The sequence below is a fragment of the Delphinapterus leucas genome, chromosome 11, assembly GCF_059928025.1.
Source record: "Delphinapterus leucas isolate spDelLeu-1000000601 "Yukka" chromosome 11, BTC_Dleu_Yukka2, whole genome shotgun sequence".
In the NCBI taxonomy this organism is placed as follows: domain Eukaryota; kingdom Metazoa; phylum Chordata; class Mammalia; order Artiodactyla; family Monodontidae; genus Delphinapterus; species Delphinapterus leucas.
The window spans coordinates 40941319-40959540 of NC_143139.1; the positions used below are offsets into that span (position 1 = coordinate 40941319).

General features: G+C 42.5%; 1 protein-coding gene, 1 long non-coding RNA gene and 1 pseudogene across 8 annotated transcripts in view; 1 reads left to right on the top strand and 2 right to left on the bottom strand.

Annotated features, from left to right (window-relative positions):
* LOC149747999 (uncharacterized) overlaps window positions 1–18222 on the top strand; it is a 50420-nt gene that overhangs the window by 17699 nt on the left and 14499 nt on the right. The window lies entirely within an intron of this gene.
* Window positions 1–18222, bottom strand: part of BIN2 (bridging integrator 2) — a 31922-nt gene that overhangs the window by 13061 nt on the left and 639 nt on the right. For 3 of the 5 annotated variants that reach the window (XM_089920714.1, XM_089920715.1, XM_089920713.1), the window contains exons 2-6: window positions 11658–11738; window positions 2495–2549; window positions 2102–2196; window positions 1418–1513; window positions 13–135 (exon numbers count right to left, since the gene is read on the bottom strand). In XM_089920714.1, the coding sequence (XP_089776840.1) occupies window positions 13–135; window positions 1418–1513; window positions 2102–2196; window positions 2495–2549; window positions 11658–11738 (450 nt within the window). The remainder of the gene's footprint in view (window positions 1–12; window positions 136–1417; window positions 1514–2101; window positions 2197–2494; window positions 2550–11657; window positions 11739–18222) is intronic. The other 2 variants (XM_022572139.2, XM_022572138.2) reach the window with 1 other exon arrangement.
* On the bottom strand, window positions 8843–11651 carry LOC111173993 (protein DBF4 homolog A pseudogene; annotated as a pseudogene).

Sequence of the window (18222 nt, forward strand, 5' to 3'; positions counted from 1 at the left end):
GGGAGTTTTTACCAGGCTCTTCTTTACCTTCGCAGTCTTGGCCTCATCTTTCTTCTTGGCATTCTGTACTGCCTCCAGGTGGTGTCGGGCACTGTCATAGTCCACGAGTTTCCGGCCCCGTTTGGCAATTCTTTCCTAACCCAGAGTCAAGAGAGAGGGCCTTGATACTCACTTTTCGGTGGCCAGGATGTGGGTAACAGAGTATCAAACAGAGAAGCCAGATTCCTGTCCTAGTATCAAATTTTACTCTCTAACAGGGTTTTGTGCCAAAGGGATCTCCCTCATTATCTGGAAAGAATGGGAATTCTCAGGGGGAGAGAGAGTAGAGGGCAATTCTCCAGAGCACCTGGAAGCCTGCACTGAATTTTAATATATCCTGTGGACCCACTAGAAACTGGTTCAGCATCCGGAAGAAATGGCCTTGAGAATCCTACTAAATTGAAAGTCAGGAGTTTTGGGTTTTACTCCCAATGCTGCCATTTATTAGCCTTGTCACCTAGGGCAAGGCACACCTCTTCTGGAGCCTCAGTAGCCTCATCTGCCCTACAGTGTTATTTTAAAGATCAAATGCTGAATATAAAGGGCTTTGAAAAGCCTAAAGCATAATACAAAGAGTAAATTATTATGAGCACTGAGAGAACGTTTACTCAATCTCATCCCAACTACAAATTATACCAGGGAGAGGCAAACAATGTTAATGGCTTTGTCTTGTTCTCTCAACCACAGAATTTGAAAGGATCTTGGTGATTATCTAATCCAACTTCCTATTCAATACACAAAGCTTCTCTACAATATCCAAGATAAGAAGTAGTTCGACTTCTTCTTGAACAGAGAATAGAGAACTCACTATCTCACAGTATATTTCATTTCTTTTTTGGAAAGCTTTGGCTATGAGAAATTTAAGTGAGGCTTCCTTTAATTTCTTCCTATATTAATCCAAAACCAGCACAGTGCCCAACAGAGTAGACGTTTAATAAATATGAGTTGAATGAATTAATGAATTCTAATTCTACTTTCTGGAACAGTTTAGAACAGGTTGAATTCCTCTTTTATCTAATAGACTTTCAAGTATTTGAAAATAATTATTATAACTCCTCCAAGTTCCCTCTTCTCTACAATAAACGTCTATAGTCCCACCAACTGTTTCTCACAACAAAATGGGATGCCCTGACCTGGATCTAATTCAAAGCCAGCCCAAATCTAGTTCACTGAAATCTAAGTCTAAATGTAACCTTCACACTACCTCTAACCCTCCTCCCCAACCTCTTGTCTAACCCTCAACTTTCAATCTTTTTCCTAACCTATCCAACTTCATTCCTAACCATGGGCTCTAACTCTGCTTATACTTTTAACCCAACATGTTTTCTAACTTATATGGGCCACCCATAACCCATCCTTGATCCTGTAAATCGATTACCTTAATCTCGCTGAATTGGGCTACATAGTTTTCCATAGTCCTCAAAGCCTGGTCAGCTAGTTTCTCTTCATAGTCTTCCCAAAGGAGATCATTATTCTGTGGGATAGAGGCAGAGGGGAGAGGTGAGGGCTCCACTTCTCAACAGCAACTGCATTCCAGGGAAATACCCAAATTCTTCCTGCAACAAACTTCCTTTTTGGAGCACTGATATTTTTAGAATATCATTTTGGATTCTGGGGAAGAGTCAGACGAAGAAACAGCCCTTCCCCAAGGAACTGCCGTATAAGAGACTGGACATGCATTCAAGGGATTAAGAACAGGAACCGATGGTCGAGAGTCTTGGACTCTAGAGCTTGAAGGATAGGGAAGTTTGGGAGCAAATAACCGCATGAAATTGGTTTTCAAAAACAACCCATTGGTTTTGTGTGGGTAAAACTTCCTAAGTTTTTAAAGAGAGGAAGAGGGTAAAAAACAGGAATCCACAGACTACAGAAAACTTGTTTTTAACTTCATTTAATATTTTCCTGTTACAGCTTTTTCCTACCACCTGTGATCACAGCTATACAAATGAACAGTGTGAACTGGCTCTTTGTTTTCCTATTTGCTTGGACAGAGAAGCTGGGGTGAGGTTGAGATGAGGGTAGAGTGAGTGTTGAAGAGCTGTAAAGCCTAGAATACTCTTACCGCTACGATGGCCTTCAGCTCCTCATGACCATCCCACTTGCTGCTGTAGATCTCCTGCAGGGTTTCTGACACTCTCTTTGAACTTTCATGCATCACTGAAAGGAGAGAACTCAATCCTACCATCAAGTAGTTTGGTATAATCATATGGGTGACAGACAAGTCAGTGGCTCCAATCCAAAAGGACAAACTCAGAAGGTTTGGGTTATCAGTCAGAGAAGCTGGATGGGGCTGGGATAGGAAAAGTTACTCTTCCTAGGCCCACAAAGATCCAGGAGTCAGGCACAGGCAAGTGACGAAAAGCCTGAGTACGGTTGTTGTTTCTTTCCCATCCCCCAGACCTCTTAGTAGCTGCATAAACGCCCTCTGGATCCCCCTGTGCTCCCTGATACCCACCTTTGACTGCACTGAGGAAGTTCTTCAGGTCCTTGTATAGCTTGTGGCCTTCCGCCTGAAAGGGAGAAATGCCTCTGATGACTAAAGAGATATATTTGGAAAGATGCTCCAGAAGTCAAAGTTGAAAAGTAGGTTAAAAGCAGAAAGCAATCCTGGAATTTCTTCAAACATTTGCAATTGTTATATATTAGCCTCTACTCTCTTTACCAAGAAGTTGTTGGTTATCTCTCTTGGGGCAAATTTTAAGTTGGGAAATTGCTCCCATTGCACTGGCATGTCTTCTTTCCTCTGTTTGTTCTCCCTTCCAGTGAACTAGAACCTATAGTTCCTCTGTTGGAACTTGAGTCCTATGTGACACTATATACATGATCCTCTGACGTACACCTTCCTCTCTGGGAAGAAAAACTGCTACCATTTTCTACAGACACCAGGCCCTCTTCTTCTCTGCAGCCTCACACAGGCCATTCCTCTTCTCCCATGCACTTCATTTTTTTATTTTTCCTGTATTATATGTTTTAATCAATAACACTCTTTATCAGGCCTAATTATAGGCAGGTCTTAGGAAAATTTAGGTTCACCATCATGAAACTAAATTGTGTCATCTCTAGGAAGATTTTGACCAATGTATAGGTTTTTAAATTAACTTTTATTGGAGTATACCTGATCTACAATGTTCTATTAGTTTGCACTTCATTTTTTAATAGCTCTATTAGAACTTCTGCCCACTGGTCTTAGGTTGGCCTTCTGTATTTGGAGCAGGCTAATTTCTCTTGCACACAGGTTTGAAGATGTCTTTCACGTGGCTTGCACCGAGTCCTCTTTTTCAGAGGCTTCCTCAATGGTTCCTCACGGTGTTGTCTAAAGCCCATTCCCTTTCTGGTCTCTCTCCTCTATGTGAACTCTAGTTTCCAGTTGGGTGAGAAGGAATTTTGAGGCCAGGCTGTTGACACTGGAGCTTGACTACAGGAGCGTGAGACTGGACTGAAAGGTGCAGTCCGCATCAAGGGTATCGTACAGGGCCAGGCCTACGGACTAGGACAGTGACCCTCACACCAGTTCAGATGATTTGAGCTAAGGTCCATTTTGCAGTACATGATAAGAATACTTGTGAACTTGTTCACTTGTTTTATTTGCTTATGCTCATTATAGGTAGGCTATTGAGCATACCAAAAGTATAAAAAATTTATGAGAGAAAAGCTGAAAATTCAGAAAATTCTATCTAATAACTTAATTTTTTAATCTGTGCAATTCTTTGAGGGAAAAATCATTATTATTTAATTTCAGCAGCAGAAAACCCAGGTCTACTTGGTCAAGTAAACAAAGGAAACTGGATTAATTATTTTATCCATCTTCTTGCCTCCAGAGCTCACCTCTGAGCCAGTCCAAACTCTTGACCATACCTCAGGTTAAAAGTCCTTTTCAAGAGGCTGAATGCCAGGGCTTAAGGGACACGAAGACACAGTCTCAAGGGAATCTAAGGCGCTGTCAAAGGGGTAGGAGAAGAACTGGGATCATAAGGTGTGTTATAGCAAATGAGGAACAAGACAGCATCCTCTGATGACTGAAGAAGGACCAGATACTTCAGAGAGGTTAGAATGCATGAAGAATCAGTAAATCACTGAACTTGGTAACTGGAGGTCACTGGTGACCTTGAGAAAGTGCTTTCAACAGCATGATAGAGACAGATTCAGTCAGTTAACAAAATTCAGAAACACTCAGCATTCACCAGGAAAGATGTCTCACTTCCTCTTTGCTTTTCATTCACAGAAAAAAAAGTTTAAACAGTCTAACATGTTAAATGTACATAACAGCTTTTAAACATGGATATGGTAGGTAGGTATAACTTTGAGAGTTTTGAAAATGTGACAACCATGGTTTGAAAGAGTTTTGGGGATTATAAAAGTTAACAAGGATTTTAATTTCTTTCTTGAAAGAAAACAACATGGATCCAACTTTTTACTTCACCATGAAGATTTGGTCTCCAAAATACTTGTTTGAATAACAAAAGCTGTTAAACGATCTTGCATAATTTCTTCTTTTTTTTTTTTGCTGTGCGGGCCTCTCACTGTTGTGGCCTCTCCTCTCCCGTTGCGGAGCACAGGCTCCGGACATACAGGCTCAGCGCACGGGCCCAGCTGCTCTGCAGCATGTGGGATCTTCCCAGGCCGGGGCACGAACCCGTGTCCCCTGCATCAGCAGGCGGACTCTCAACCACTGCGCCACCAGGGAAGCCCGATCTTGCATAATTTCTACAAATGAAATTCTTAATTTTTTTATCCCACTAGATATTATATGGCCTGAAAAATCAGATCAGTGATCAAGGCTACCATGTACGGTGGTACAGGTTGCATGTACACTGTTCAAAACTAAGGGTACTATTTATACCACAGTCCGTGTTTTAGAATCAAGTCTTTTAGTCAAAGTTCTTCTTTTCCGCTCCTGCTGTTTCCTTTGAGAGGAGAGAGGGAGAGAGAGAGAGAGAGAGAGATGGTGGTGGTGGTGGTAGTAGAGGGTGAAAAGTAGAGCCCTACCTTTCACCTGCAACCAGTTTGTAGGTAAACTTTTTTTTTTCAATTTATTTATTTTTGGCTGCATTGGGTCTTCCTTTCTGTGCACGGGTTTTCTCTAGTTGTGGCGAGTGGGGGCTACTCTTCGTTGCGGTGTGCGGGCTTCTCACTGCGGTGGCTTCTCTTGTTGTGGAGCTCTAGGTGCGTGGGCTCTAGGTGCGTGGGCTCCAGTAGTTGCGGCACACGGACTCAGTAGTTGTGGCCTGTGGGCTCTAGAGCGCAGGCTCAGTAGTTGTGGAGCACAGGCTTAGTGGCTCCACGGCATGAGGGATCTTCCTGGACCAGGGCTTGAACCCATGTCCCCTGCATTGGCAGGCGGATTCTTTTTTTTTTTTTTTTGCGGTACGCGGGCCTCCCACTGCTGTGGCCTCTCCCGCCGCGGAGCACAGGCTCCGGACGCGCAGGCCCAGCGGCCACGGCTCACAGGCCCAGTCGCTCCGCGGCACGTGGGATCCTCCCGGACCGGGGCACGAACCCACGTCCCCTGCATCGGCAGGCAGACTCCCAACCACTGCGCCACCAGGGAAGCCCTGGCAGGCGGATTCTTAACCACTGCGCCACCAGGGAAGCCCCCTCTTCTTGATGGCCCTTCCTTCATCTCCTACCCTTTCTACCCACACATCTGCCATTGTAGGTCTATCCTATAAGGTAGAGAAAGGACTGAGGGACAGAATGGGCCAAGAGTCAGAAACCTTCCAAAGCAGGTGTCAACTTACTGATTCCTATCCTGGAGTTGGAAGTAGAACAGTAACTGGAGTTGTGAAGAGGCCCAGGGTGGCCTCCTTGTGAGGTAGAGGAGAAAAAGCACAGGGTTTAAGTTAGAATCCTAGTTCTGCACCTCTTATGGTATATTATCTTGATTATATTACTTCCCTCTCAATCAGATCCTATTTCCCTTTGATGGAGTTAGACTAGATCAGTGGTTGTTGCCAAATGCTGTTCTCAGACTAGCTGCTACATAATAAACATAGAAAGCTTAATGTAAAACACAGATTCTCTAGTTAACGATCACCTATGGTTAATACCACACAAAAAAGGAGATGACCAGATATATGTGCCTCCAGATGGAAGACTATAATACCTATAATAACAAGCATTCTTGCCTCCAAAACAAACAAAAACAAAAATCTGAATCTCATCAAGCCTCTAAATCTAACTATTAATGTACAGAAAATACGAGACAGAGTAACATGTTACAACAATACCATAGAGATGCAATCAGCAAAATTTAGAGACTGCAGGAAACTGCAGGAAAACAGCCTAGTAACATCAATAAACAAACTGCAAAAAGGAGAGATTAGAAACCTACAGATTAAGAGATTTATTAAACATGGCAACAAATTGCTGATTTAAACAAATTGTTAAAAAAAATGACACAATTAGAGGAGTGTGAACACTGAATATTTTATGATATTAAAAAATTATTGCTGATTTTTAAGATATTACTGAAATTTATGTTTTAGCTGGATATTTAATCTGAAATATCTGAAAAGATATTTGTATTAAATTAAGTGAAAAAGTCAAGTTACAGGCCTTCCCTGGTGGCGCAGTGGTTGAGAGTCCGCCTGCTGATGCAGGGGACACAGGTTCGTGCCCCGGTCTGGGAAGATCCCACATGCCGCGGAGCGGCTGGGCCCGTAAGCCATGGCCGCGGAGCCTGTGCTCCACAACGGGAGAGGCCACAACAGTGAGAGGCCCGCGTACCACAAAAAAAAAAAAGTCAAGTTACAAAACCATAAGAATGGAACAGTCTCACTTGTAAACCTATTTATTTGTTGTAGATATATTTAGAGATCATACACATACATAGCAAAGTAATTGTAAGCATAAAAAAACAACAGTAGTTGTAGCATGGGAGGTGTGAAATCATTATTTTTAATTCACTTTTTTCTTGATATACTTTTTTTTTTTTTTGGCCATGCGGCTTGTGGGATTTTAGTTCCCCAACCAGGGACTGAACCCAGGCCCTGGGCTATGAGAGCACAGCGTCCTAACCACTAGATCACCAGGGAATTCCCTCTTGAAATACCTTCTGATTTGTTGTAATGATTAAATGTTTTATAGAAAAATATTTTTAGGTGTGATAATGATTTTGTGGTTATAGTTTAAGTCCTTATCTTTAGAGACTGATAATGAAATTTTTATAGATAAAATGATATCTAGAATCTGCTTCATAATGATCAAGGATGGGGAAAGTGGGTAAAGACATAGATGAAACAAGATTCCCAAGAGTTGATAAATTATTGAAGTTGGGTAATGGGTACGTGTGGATTCATTATACAGGTTTTTCTATCTTAGCATATACTTGAAATCTTCCATTAAAACAAGTTTAAAATATAGATTCCCAAGCCCTACTACCAGAGATGTTGCATTATTTCTCAAATGATCCTGATACAGTCAACTACTGAATTAGATTATAGCTAATATCCTTTTAATATAATTTTTAAAAAATAAATTTATTTTTTGGCTGCATTGGGTCTTCGTAGCTGCACATGGGCTTTCTCTAGTTGTGGCGAGCAGGGGCTACTCTTTGTTGCATGCGCGGGCTTCTCAATGCAGTGTCTTCTCTTATTGCAAAACATGGACCCTAGGCGCACAGGCTTCAGCAGTTGCAGCATGCGGGCTCAGTTGCTGTGGCACACGGGCTCAGTAGTTGTGGCTCGCGGGCTCTAGAAAGCAGCCTCGGTGGTTGTGGCACATGGGCTTAGTTGCTCCGCAGCACGTGGGATCTTCCCGGACCAGGGCTTGAACCCATGTCCCCCACATCAGCAGGTGGATTCTTAACCACTGCACCACCAGGGAAGTCCCTAATATAATTTTAAAGAATTATTTTCCATATAATTCTTACATCATACCATAAAGAATTTGACTGGTCTTTGGCCCTGGTTTCTGAGAAGTAACTTATAAATCCTTGGCATTTTGTTATTCATGGTGGGCCTCTCAGATCATACCTGTGTCCATGCTAAACAAATGACTCAGGAATGGTGGCTGGTCAGGTGGGAAAGGTGAACCAAGTGATTAGAGGGTTGGGGCTTTCATACAGGAGATATCAGTATGACCTCCAGAAAGGAGGGAAGTTAGAGATTAAGTTCAACCACACGGCCTATGAATGATTCACTATGTAATGAAATCACAATAAAAACTCTAGACACCTGAAGTTTAGGTGAGCTTCCCTGGTTGGTAATCCTACATCAACGTGCTGGGAAGGTGACGTGTCTTGAGAACACAGAAGCTTCATGTTTGGGATCCTCCCAGACCTCCCCTTGTGTGTCTCTTCATTTGGCTGGTCCTGATTTGTACCCTTTATAATAAAACTGTAATTAAGTAGAGCACTTTGCTGAGTTCTGTGAGTCGTTCTAGTGAATTACAGAAGATGAGTGGTCGGTAGGAACCCCCAAATTTGTAGCCAGTTTGTCAAAAGTGCAGGTGGCCTGGGAACTTTGGAGGTTTACAGATGGTGTCTGAAGTGAGGTAGTCTAGTGGCGGACTATGCCCTCAACCTGTGAAATCTGAACTAATTCTGGGTATTTAGTGTCAGAATTGCATTGCAACTGGATATTCATTTAAGTTAATAACTAACTCCCTTCTATTATAAAGAGGGGATCTAATTTCCAGGACTCATGTCAGAATTAAATGAGATAAATGTGATGCCTGGCACACAGAGATGGAAAGTCAATACCCTAAACCCCTGTAATCCACTTCTTTTCCCCCCTTTTTAAAAAATGAGCCACAAGTTTATTCTATAATTTTTCTGTAACAGGTAATGAATTCTGCAGAAAAATGCAAACATCACCTTTATTGTTAATATTTACATTTGGTTCTGTAAACAAACTTGGCAAAAAAAAAGTAAGAATTTTTATACAAATTTTTAAAATTTCAAGAATATGATCTTCATCACTTCTGAAAGCTATTTAAGTCAAAAGCCAGTAAATATACAGGTTGAAAGGGAAGAGAAAAACATTGACAACAGATTATTTGAATTTCCCTCTTCCCAAGTATCTAAAATATCACATATACCACTGTTTTCAGCATAGCTTGTGAAATCTAAAAATTCTGACTTCACTAGTCTGAAATAAGTTCAGTAGAGATTGTAGTGGTGAACTACAGATTGTTTTCTTCTTGTGTAGTAAGAAGTTCTCTTCTTATCAAACTTCACATTTGGTTCCAGATTTTTTTTTCTTCCTTATAATATTTTCACTCTCCAGTGGATTTTACCAGAAGGTAAACTACCTGTATTCTTGATGTCACATTCACTGGGTTCCTAGGAGGACTCTGGAATGGAGTCTTTCCCTGAATTGTTAGATGTTCCTGTAAACTGTTTATTGCTAACAGACTAGAATCATGACCAAATACTGAATGAAGGTCCTTTTCCTTCAGATCCTGTGCTGGAAAATGCACAGCATCTGACTTTTCGTTTTGGTTGAGATGCACTCTTATCCATATTGAAATTAGAAACGTATATACATGTCTGTGGCCTACATGGAATAGTGATTATACCCTTACTTCTAAGTCATTTTCATGTATGATTAATTTCTGTTCAGAAATGTCAGGAATGCATTCCTGCTCATTTTTATGTGGAGGTAGATGTGTAAAATTTTCTTTTATGTCATTTTCGGCTGGATTTAAAATGGAACATTTATTAGATGTTTTCTCATCAAGCCCTCTCAATTCACTGGAAAAGTAGGGAATATGTTCTGAAATAAACACATTTTGTTCAGGTTCCTGGGTTTCTTTATACAGGAAACTCTGCTCAATCACTTGTACGTTATTTTCCCTGAAGTCTGAGATGTATGTTGCGATTCTAGCTTTTCTTTATATTCAGGCTTTTGCAGGACAGTTGCAGTAATAGGGGAAATGGATCTAATACTGTATTTTATTCTTTTAGGCATGTCCCTTTCATATTCCACAAAATCAAAAACTAACTTAGATACAATACCATCAACAACTTGATAGTGATTACTCTGTGCAAAGTTTCTGTGCTGCTCACTTAGAATATGTGGCTCATATCCTCTACCTTTACAAAAGGCTTTTTGAGTCTACTTGTTCTTGCTTTTTGTGGACCAATACCTATTCTTTTCCCCACATCGCTTACAGAAGTGCTTGATTTCTTGAGTAAATACTTTCTTTTACTCAATGTAGCGTCTAATGTCACCAATATGAAGAATTTTTACTCCCCATGACAAGGCATTTGATAATATACTATTTGAAGAAAAAAATCACGGTCATTTCTAGTTTTTTCGACCACTGATTTTCCTCTGATCAAACACACTGAATCTGGAGACTCAAATGAACTTCCATCATGGCTAGAATAAGGTGAAGTGGTTTCTGCACTATACGCAAATTCAGGGCTTGGTACACGAGAAATTTGTCCTTTTTATTTGAAATAAGATAACTGATATCTTTACTGAGAAATTCTTCAACTCGCCGTCCCAGATCCTTAATGTCCTTTGGCGGTTTTTCAGATACAGTGACAGAAGGTAAGTCAATGTAAAATACTTTTCCCCAAAGTGGCTTACTTTTGGATTTTTCTGGTTTGTTATCAGTTTTCAGAGTTTAAAGACGGCTATTTTTTTTCATTTTTGACATGAACTCCACCCTGGAAATGTCCTTTGCTGTAGATCCTCATGGCTCCGTAGTTCATGGCAGACACCTGGCATTCATATGCTGGGTCTGGAGAGGGTGTCACGTCCAGCAGCTCTGGAAACACGGCTCCAGAGTTCATGGCAGCCACCTGGCATTCACATGCTGGGTCTGGAGAGGGTGTCACGTCCAGCAGCTCTGGAAACACGGCTCCAGAGTTCATGGCAGACACCTGGCATTCACATGCTGGGTCTGGAGAGGGTGTCACGTCCAGCAGTTCTGGAAACACGGCTCTCCGAGGCCCGCTGACTGGCCAGCTGCCTCTCCCCTTTTGCAGGCCACCAACTGTTGTCCACTTCTTTTTTTTTTTAATGTTACTATATATGAATTATATATTTTTTCTTGTTCCAATTGCATGTGTACTATAGAATTTTCAGAGTTGGCTGCAGTGACCTGTTATCCACTTTTTAAAGTAAGTTTTCTACATAAAATTACCCATAACATCCAGTGAAGACAGAAGGAACAGTGAGAACAGGAGGTTTGGGTGAGAATGACAGGTAAAAGATGGAGGTATTGTTTTAGAATAAATGGCTTTGGTGAGGTAGATGCGGTGGACAAAGAGGCAACAAAACATGGGGCCACTGAGATGAGAAGACCCTTAGGGTGGGAGAGAGGCAGCCTAGGGAAGACAGTAAGCCAGAAACTAAGGTTACAGGGACTTGTTTTGATTTTGTCTAAGGACCTGGTGATGTCACTGTACCCTGGGGGAACCACCAAGAGAAAAGAAGAACACTCGTCTGTCCCCCTAAACCCAGAGTGAGCAGGAATAGGAAAGGTAATTTTCTGTGGTTCCCAGGAGAAGGATAAGCAGCAGGTCACCCTGTGGCCCTTACTCCTGGGGGGAGGATGGGTTACTAGGGACGCTTGCTGATTTGCAGAACCTGCTGTTCTTCTGCTACTCGGCCCTCATATCTTCTTTCTTCCTCCAAGCTTCCCTTTCCCACCCTCCAGATTACCTGTTGTTGGTAGAAGTTATTGGCATTTTGTTCAAACCGTTCATCTTTGGTTTCCACAGTTTTCCCCAACTTCTGCAGTACCTGGGGATATAAATCAGAGAGGTCCACACTGTTATACTCAAGTCTCTCTTAACTGTTGGCCTCATTTGACCCTGGCTTCTCTCAGAGTCTCAGATGCAACTTAAGGGATGTACTCATATCAGCCCAACAGAATTAGAAATATAGCATGTTGCTGAAAAATCAATCATGCTTTATGGTTCTTCTCAAATTGGGGTACTCCTGGGGATATGCAGCAGTGTACAAGGGGGTATATATAAAGACCAGAATAAATAAGGTATATGTTCCTGGAATGAAATTGTTATTTACAGTGGTTTTCGGCGTGGGGGAAAGTATTATATTAAAACAAGAATTAATTAGAAGAATGTAAAATGTGCATGGCTTTTAAAGATAAAACATGAGCCTTGAAGATATTTTTTTACTTGAGAGACCCTCTTCCAGCCATAGCAGCAGATTCCTTTAGATAGATGAGGTCAGAGAGGCGAGCAGGAGACTCTCTTCTTCTGAAGGCCCTTGTGGAAAACTTTGAGAAGCCCTGATATAATGCATTTGAAACTCAGCTAGAAGTGAGGGCTGTCCATATTGATCTCCTCTCCCCTGGGACCGGGAGAGCCAACCATCATACTGATCTGAGTGCTGATGCAAAGGACATGGAAATGAGAAAGGCACAGCTCCTGTTCTCATAGGGGACACTCACTTATAACAAGGAAGACCCTGACTCTTGTATCTGTAACCCCATTTTGGAAGGAGGCACCACCATCCCCCAGACCCAAGTCAGAATCAGGAGTTGCCCTCAACTACTTCTCTCACTTCCTTCATGGAATCCCTCACCATCTGGAAACCATCCCATGATTTCCAGTCTCACTGCCATAGCTTTAGTCCAGGCCTTCACTGTTTTCCACCTGGCCTGGTCTATCATGCTGCTGCTTAAAACCTTCTGATGATTCTCCATTCAACTGCTCAACAGATTTTTATTAAATGCCCAATATGGGACTTCCCTGGTGGCACAGGGGTTAAGAATCCACCTGCCAACGCAGGGGACACGGGTTTGATCCCTGGTCCGGGAAGATCCCACATGTCGCAGAGCAACTAAAGCCCGCGCGCCCTAGAGCCCATGCTCCGCAACAAGAGAAGCCACCGCGATGAGAATCCTGCACGCTGCGATGAAGAGTAGCCCCCGCTCGCCGCAACTAGGGAAAGCCCATGCGTAGCAACGAAGACTCAACGCAGCCAAAAAAAAGTATCTACAAGTTGTAGTTCTAACTCTAGCATACATATGGGTCTCAATGATCTGACCCTTCATTGAGCCTCAGCTCTCAGCATTCCTTCTTCCTACCGGTCTCTCTTTCTCACACTTCTTTAGTTTTCTAATAAGCCATACTGTTGCTTGCTGTAGATGCTGTTATTTACAGTGGTTTTCGGCATGGGGGAGAGTATTAGATTAAATAAACCCATAACCCAATGCCCTCTTTCCAGAATGCTCTTCCTCACCTTATCGTCAGCCAGCTATCTAAAAAGACCTAATTCATACTCTATATCCTTTGTGACACTTAATCACATCTACTTTATCCCATTAATCAAGCTAAATGGCTCCCTCCTAAGCAGTTACAACTTCTGTACCTGTATACACTTTTGTTACTGGTTTTTGTTTTTGTTTTTTTGTTTCTTTTGGCCATGTTGCCCTGCTTGCGGTGTATTTTAGTTCCCCAACCAGGGACTGAACTCGGGCCCCAGCAGTGAAAGCGCTGAGTCCTAACCACTGGACCACCAGAGAATTCCCCTATTACTATTTTATTATTTGCATTTATCTATGTCTCCTTCTAAACTGTGAGCTCCTTGAGGATTGGGCACTTGCCTTATCTGTATTTCTCAGTATCCAGCAAATAGATACTTAATACTTACAACAGGAAGAAGAGTGAGACTGATACAGGAGGGAACCAATGGACTGGGCCTTGAATTAAGATTTTACTAGGGACTTACCCGGTGGCGCAGTGGATAAGACTCTGCGCTCCCAATGCAGGGGGCCAGGGTTCGATCCCTGTTCAGGGAACTAGATCCCACATGCATGCCGCAACTAAGAGTTTGCATGCCACAACTAAGGAACCTGTGTGCCACAACTAAGGGGCCTGCATGCTGCAACTAAGGAGCAGGCAAGCCGCAACCAAGGAGACCGTCTGCTGCAACTAAGAGCCGGTGCAACCAAATAAATAAATAAATATTAAAAAAAGAAAAGATTTTGCTAGACTGAAATAAAGTAAAAAGGGTGAGGATAGAAAGAGGATTTCAAGCAAAGACAACATCAGCCAAGTCACAGGAGTATGCAAATTCATGGCAGTTTCATGAGATGGTTCAGCATGACTGGTTTAGGGTGTGTTATGGGGAGTGATGGGTAAGGAAACTAGAAAGGGAGATTGGAGTCTCATTGCGAAGGACTCTGAATCTTATGAAAGAGCGCCCAGGTCTTGGGCGTGAGACCGGCTCTATGTAGACTCTGACTAAGGTGTCTCCATTCTTAATCCTGGGGCTAACATCTCTCACTTCTGGAGCTCTCTCTATGGTGGTTAAGCTCAAGGTTGCTGGAGTGAGACAGATATATGCCCCTATCTTGGCTTTTCCACTTACTGGCTATAAGCCTTTGGGCAAATCACTTCAACTCTAGAGCCTTAGTTTACAGAACTCCCTTTCCCCCAATAAGATAATAATATCTCCTGGAGTTGTTGGGAGAATTAAATGATATTATACACATAAATTGCTTTCACAGTGCTGCCCTATGGTGAGTACTTAATACAAATATTATCATTGTGTCTAGTTCCACTCCCTTCCCTATAAATACCTGTCTTTATTTCCTTTTCAGTTTAGCCATATGTGTTTGTCTGTGTCTCTCCACTCCACCTCACTTGACAGCCGGCCCTGGGTGTGCAGAGTCGCTCATCTTCCCAGGCTCCACCCTCTGCCCCCAACCAAACACTGTCCTCTACCAGAAAGTTGCAACACCACCTTGTTTAGTGGTAATGGCAGCTCTCACTTCCTTCCTGCCACCCCTCCCTTCCTTTGACTGGGGCTTGGTTCTTCTGCTGGGGGGGGCGGGGAGGGGTGCTGAAAAGAGAGAGGTGTCAATTCAGTCTAGAGTCAATGTGGCACACCCTGGAGCAGACCAATATCCCCAAACCCCAAAAGGCTCAAGGCAAAAAGGCTTGGAGGGTGTGGGAGTGTGTGTGTTGAGGGAACACTCCCACCTTCAACTCTGAAACTGAAAAGATGAGTATGATCACCCTGAAAACATAACCCAATGCCCTGGGCCCAAAGTATTTGTTGCCTTAAGCAAGAGGGCCATGTGTCAGGGCACCTACACTATGTTGTAGATGTTCCTCCTCAACTAGAGCTCCTTGAGGAAGGAGGATGTAGGGATGCTCTACAGATGTTTGTTGAAAGAATTAATAATTCTACCTTTGGATTATTTACTAATGAAAGCTCATATAATGCCAATCCTTAAAGCCCTGCACTGAGAATTTCACCCCAGTTTGCCTGGCCTAGCAGATGAGAAGTTAGAATACAGATTATTTAAAGAGAAAGAGCAGGGACAAGAGAGAAAGTAAATGTGGCAAAATGTTAACACTTGGTGAAACAGGTGAAGAATATTCCAGTGTTCATTGACATATTTTAATTTTTGTGTAGGTTGGGGTGGAAGGATAAAGCTTTAAAAAAAAATCACTGCAGACATGTTTTATATTTTAGTTAATTCTGTCAATTGGAGTAATTTGAAGAGGGGTTGGATATTAGACATTATGGAATTTTGTTAGAAAATTTTTTCTTAGATGTGATAATACTGTAGTTATGTAAAAAACCCTTATTTTCAAGATATATTCTAAAGTAGGCTCTCCTTAATATGGCCCTAATATATTTTCCAGCCTTTTCTCCCACCACTCCCTGAGCTCCAGCTCTGCTGCATTTTTCCCTATTCCGCCTAAAAGGATTTCCAGATTCCATGCCTTGCTCATGCTGGCATTCCTCAGCTGGACTGCTCTCTCACCACTTGCCTGAGGAACTACTTAATCAGCCATAATTCCTATCTCAAATTCAGCCTTCACTACAAAACCTCCCTCTATTCTCAATTCTTCTGTCCTCTGAATTTCCCACGGACAAGCAGATCTCTCAGGTCACTTATTTTACTTTAAACAAACAAACAAACAACAACAAAAAAAACCCCAACTAGACTGTAAGCTTCTAGCAGGCAAGAATGCCTCTTGCTTATCTCTAAATTCTCTCCGGGGTCCAGCCCAGTATCTCAGACAAAGGAGTTTTTCTGTAAATATTGCTGATTGAACCCTCTGGGATACAAGCTGAGTAAAAGTCAACTGATGAAAAGACCAACAAAGGAGTGGTAAACAATGAATGCCCTTTCTTGGGGGAGATCTGAGAAGTCTGCCACAGAGAAATCACAAACAGATGGTGAAAGTATTAGTTTGAAACATGAAGATGTATCCTACTGTAAAAACACAATAAAGCCAGACTCCTGTTGAGTCTGAGTAGAAACTGGAAAATAAAACAAGAATGCTTCATCTCCATTGTGTTTAACAGTCACCAGACCTTCACTCCTAGGTTTGCTCCTTCGAGATCAGCAGGAAGTGGCAGGCACAGGAGGAAGTGGGGAGACACAAATGTTAGAGTGGTTTTTCAGGAAACTTGTAAAGAGAGCAGCCTGCGATTGGGATCCTAAGGCAGGACACCTGAGTTTCAGTGATAATTCTGCCACTTGCCAATCTCTTTCGAGACTCATTTCCTCATTTCTAAAGTTGGGATACTAATAGCATGCTTAAAGAGCTGAAAAGATGAAGTGAGATCATATCACAAGAATGTGGGCTCCATAAAGGGAGATATCATGTCCTTATATTCCTGTGCTTTGTCCATAGCAGGCACTTGATATTTGACACATGAGTTGTTACATATTACTCAGATAATTACAGTCAACTGCTTATAGTAAAACTGCAGTGTCCCAGTGAGTCCTTTCTTTTGACGATAACATTCTCCCTCTTTATCTTGCCTTCAATAACTTCCCAAGACTCAAAAACTCTGGCAGGCTGAGCTGAGCTCTTTCTCCCAAACCTAGGCCATTCCCATTCTATCCAGGCAATATCCACTACCCCTAGGGTGCCCGCGGTACAGCTCGAAGTTCAATGTCTGCCTTTGTGTCTAAGTCTGGGTTCAGAGTATCTCTCTGTTTTCTGCAACAACCTGGGAGTTCCTCAGGGCAGATTTGAGTTTGCTCCTCTCTCTGCTTTCTCAGGGTTCAGACTAGGAAGAAAGAACAGGGTGTACCTGGGCAGCTGGTTCTCTTTTTGGGAAATACTTGACCCTGAGGTTTGAGGCGCCCTCTCCCCTTCTCACTTTGGTGTCCTCACCAAAGTGAGTTTCCAAATCACTGAACATCAATTCTCATTTTACAGATGCAGAATCTGAAGCTCAGAGCAGGGATGTTATTTACCTGAGGCTTCGGAGCCCATGCTAAAAAAGGAAAGAAATCTTAAAGCAAGGGCGTAGTGTCGATAGGCTAGATGAGGACAGGTGAAAGAGTGAGGTAAAATCAATTGCTGTGTCTTTTAAACATAACTATTATCCACGAGTTTTTGGTCTTCGGCGATTTCTTTTCGTTTTTCCAACCCATAGAGTGGCTGGCCTTCTCTTCTCTAGTACCTCCTTTTCCTCCACAAACCACTTCTAACTAGACCTTCCCACAGGCTCTGGTCACTATCAGATTTGTAACTAGACAGCCTTTGGAGAGACTGAAACCATGATCGAGGTGAAGTTAGGGTAAAGTAACAAAGTCTAGCCACACAAAAATCTTTTCCTTTTCCTCTGCTCTTTCACATGACCCCAGCTTCCTCAGACAAAGACCGGGGGAAAAAACACACACATTCCCCCTACCCTTCCACTGTGAGCCTCTTAAACATAGGCACTACATCTATATTCCATCAATTCTCTGTTGATAATCCCACTTGGGAGAGCTGGCTGCCTTTAATCCTTCCCAGCACTCAAGCTAGTGCTCCGCTTTTGGAAGATGATACAAATATTTAAATTCTTAAGCATATGGTGTTCATTCAAACGCTTCTAAGACCACAAAGTCTTAGAAAACCAAAATTCTCTCCCAGGTCCTTATCGCTCTCTCCCTCTGGTTTTTCTTCTAGCCTATTCATTTACCCATACCATCTCACCTACCAGAGTGTTGGTGGGTGGAGAGCAGGGGTTCAGGTTAGAAGCAAAGAAAATACTCTGAACGGGTAGAAACAGTAATGCCACTGAAGTGTGTGGAGCAGCGTCCACACCATCTCCGTAGGTGGGCAAGTTATAGACGGACGTACAGACAGCCTACCTAGATGGAGCAGGGCCACCCACAGCCAACCGAGGATACAATGCAAAAAGAAGTGCTCTTTCCCCACCCTGAACAGGGTTACTCTCCAACGCCAAAGCGAGGCCCAGGAAGACGGGCTTCTGCTTACATCAGCTTAAGCAA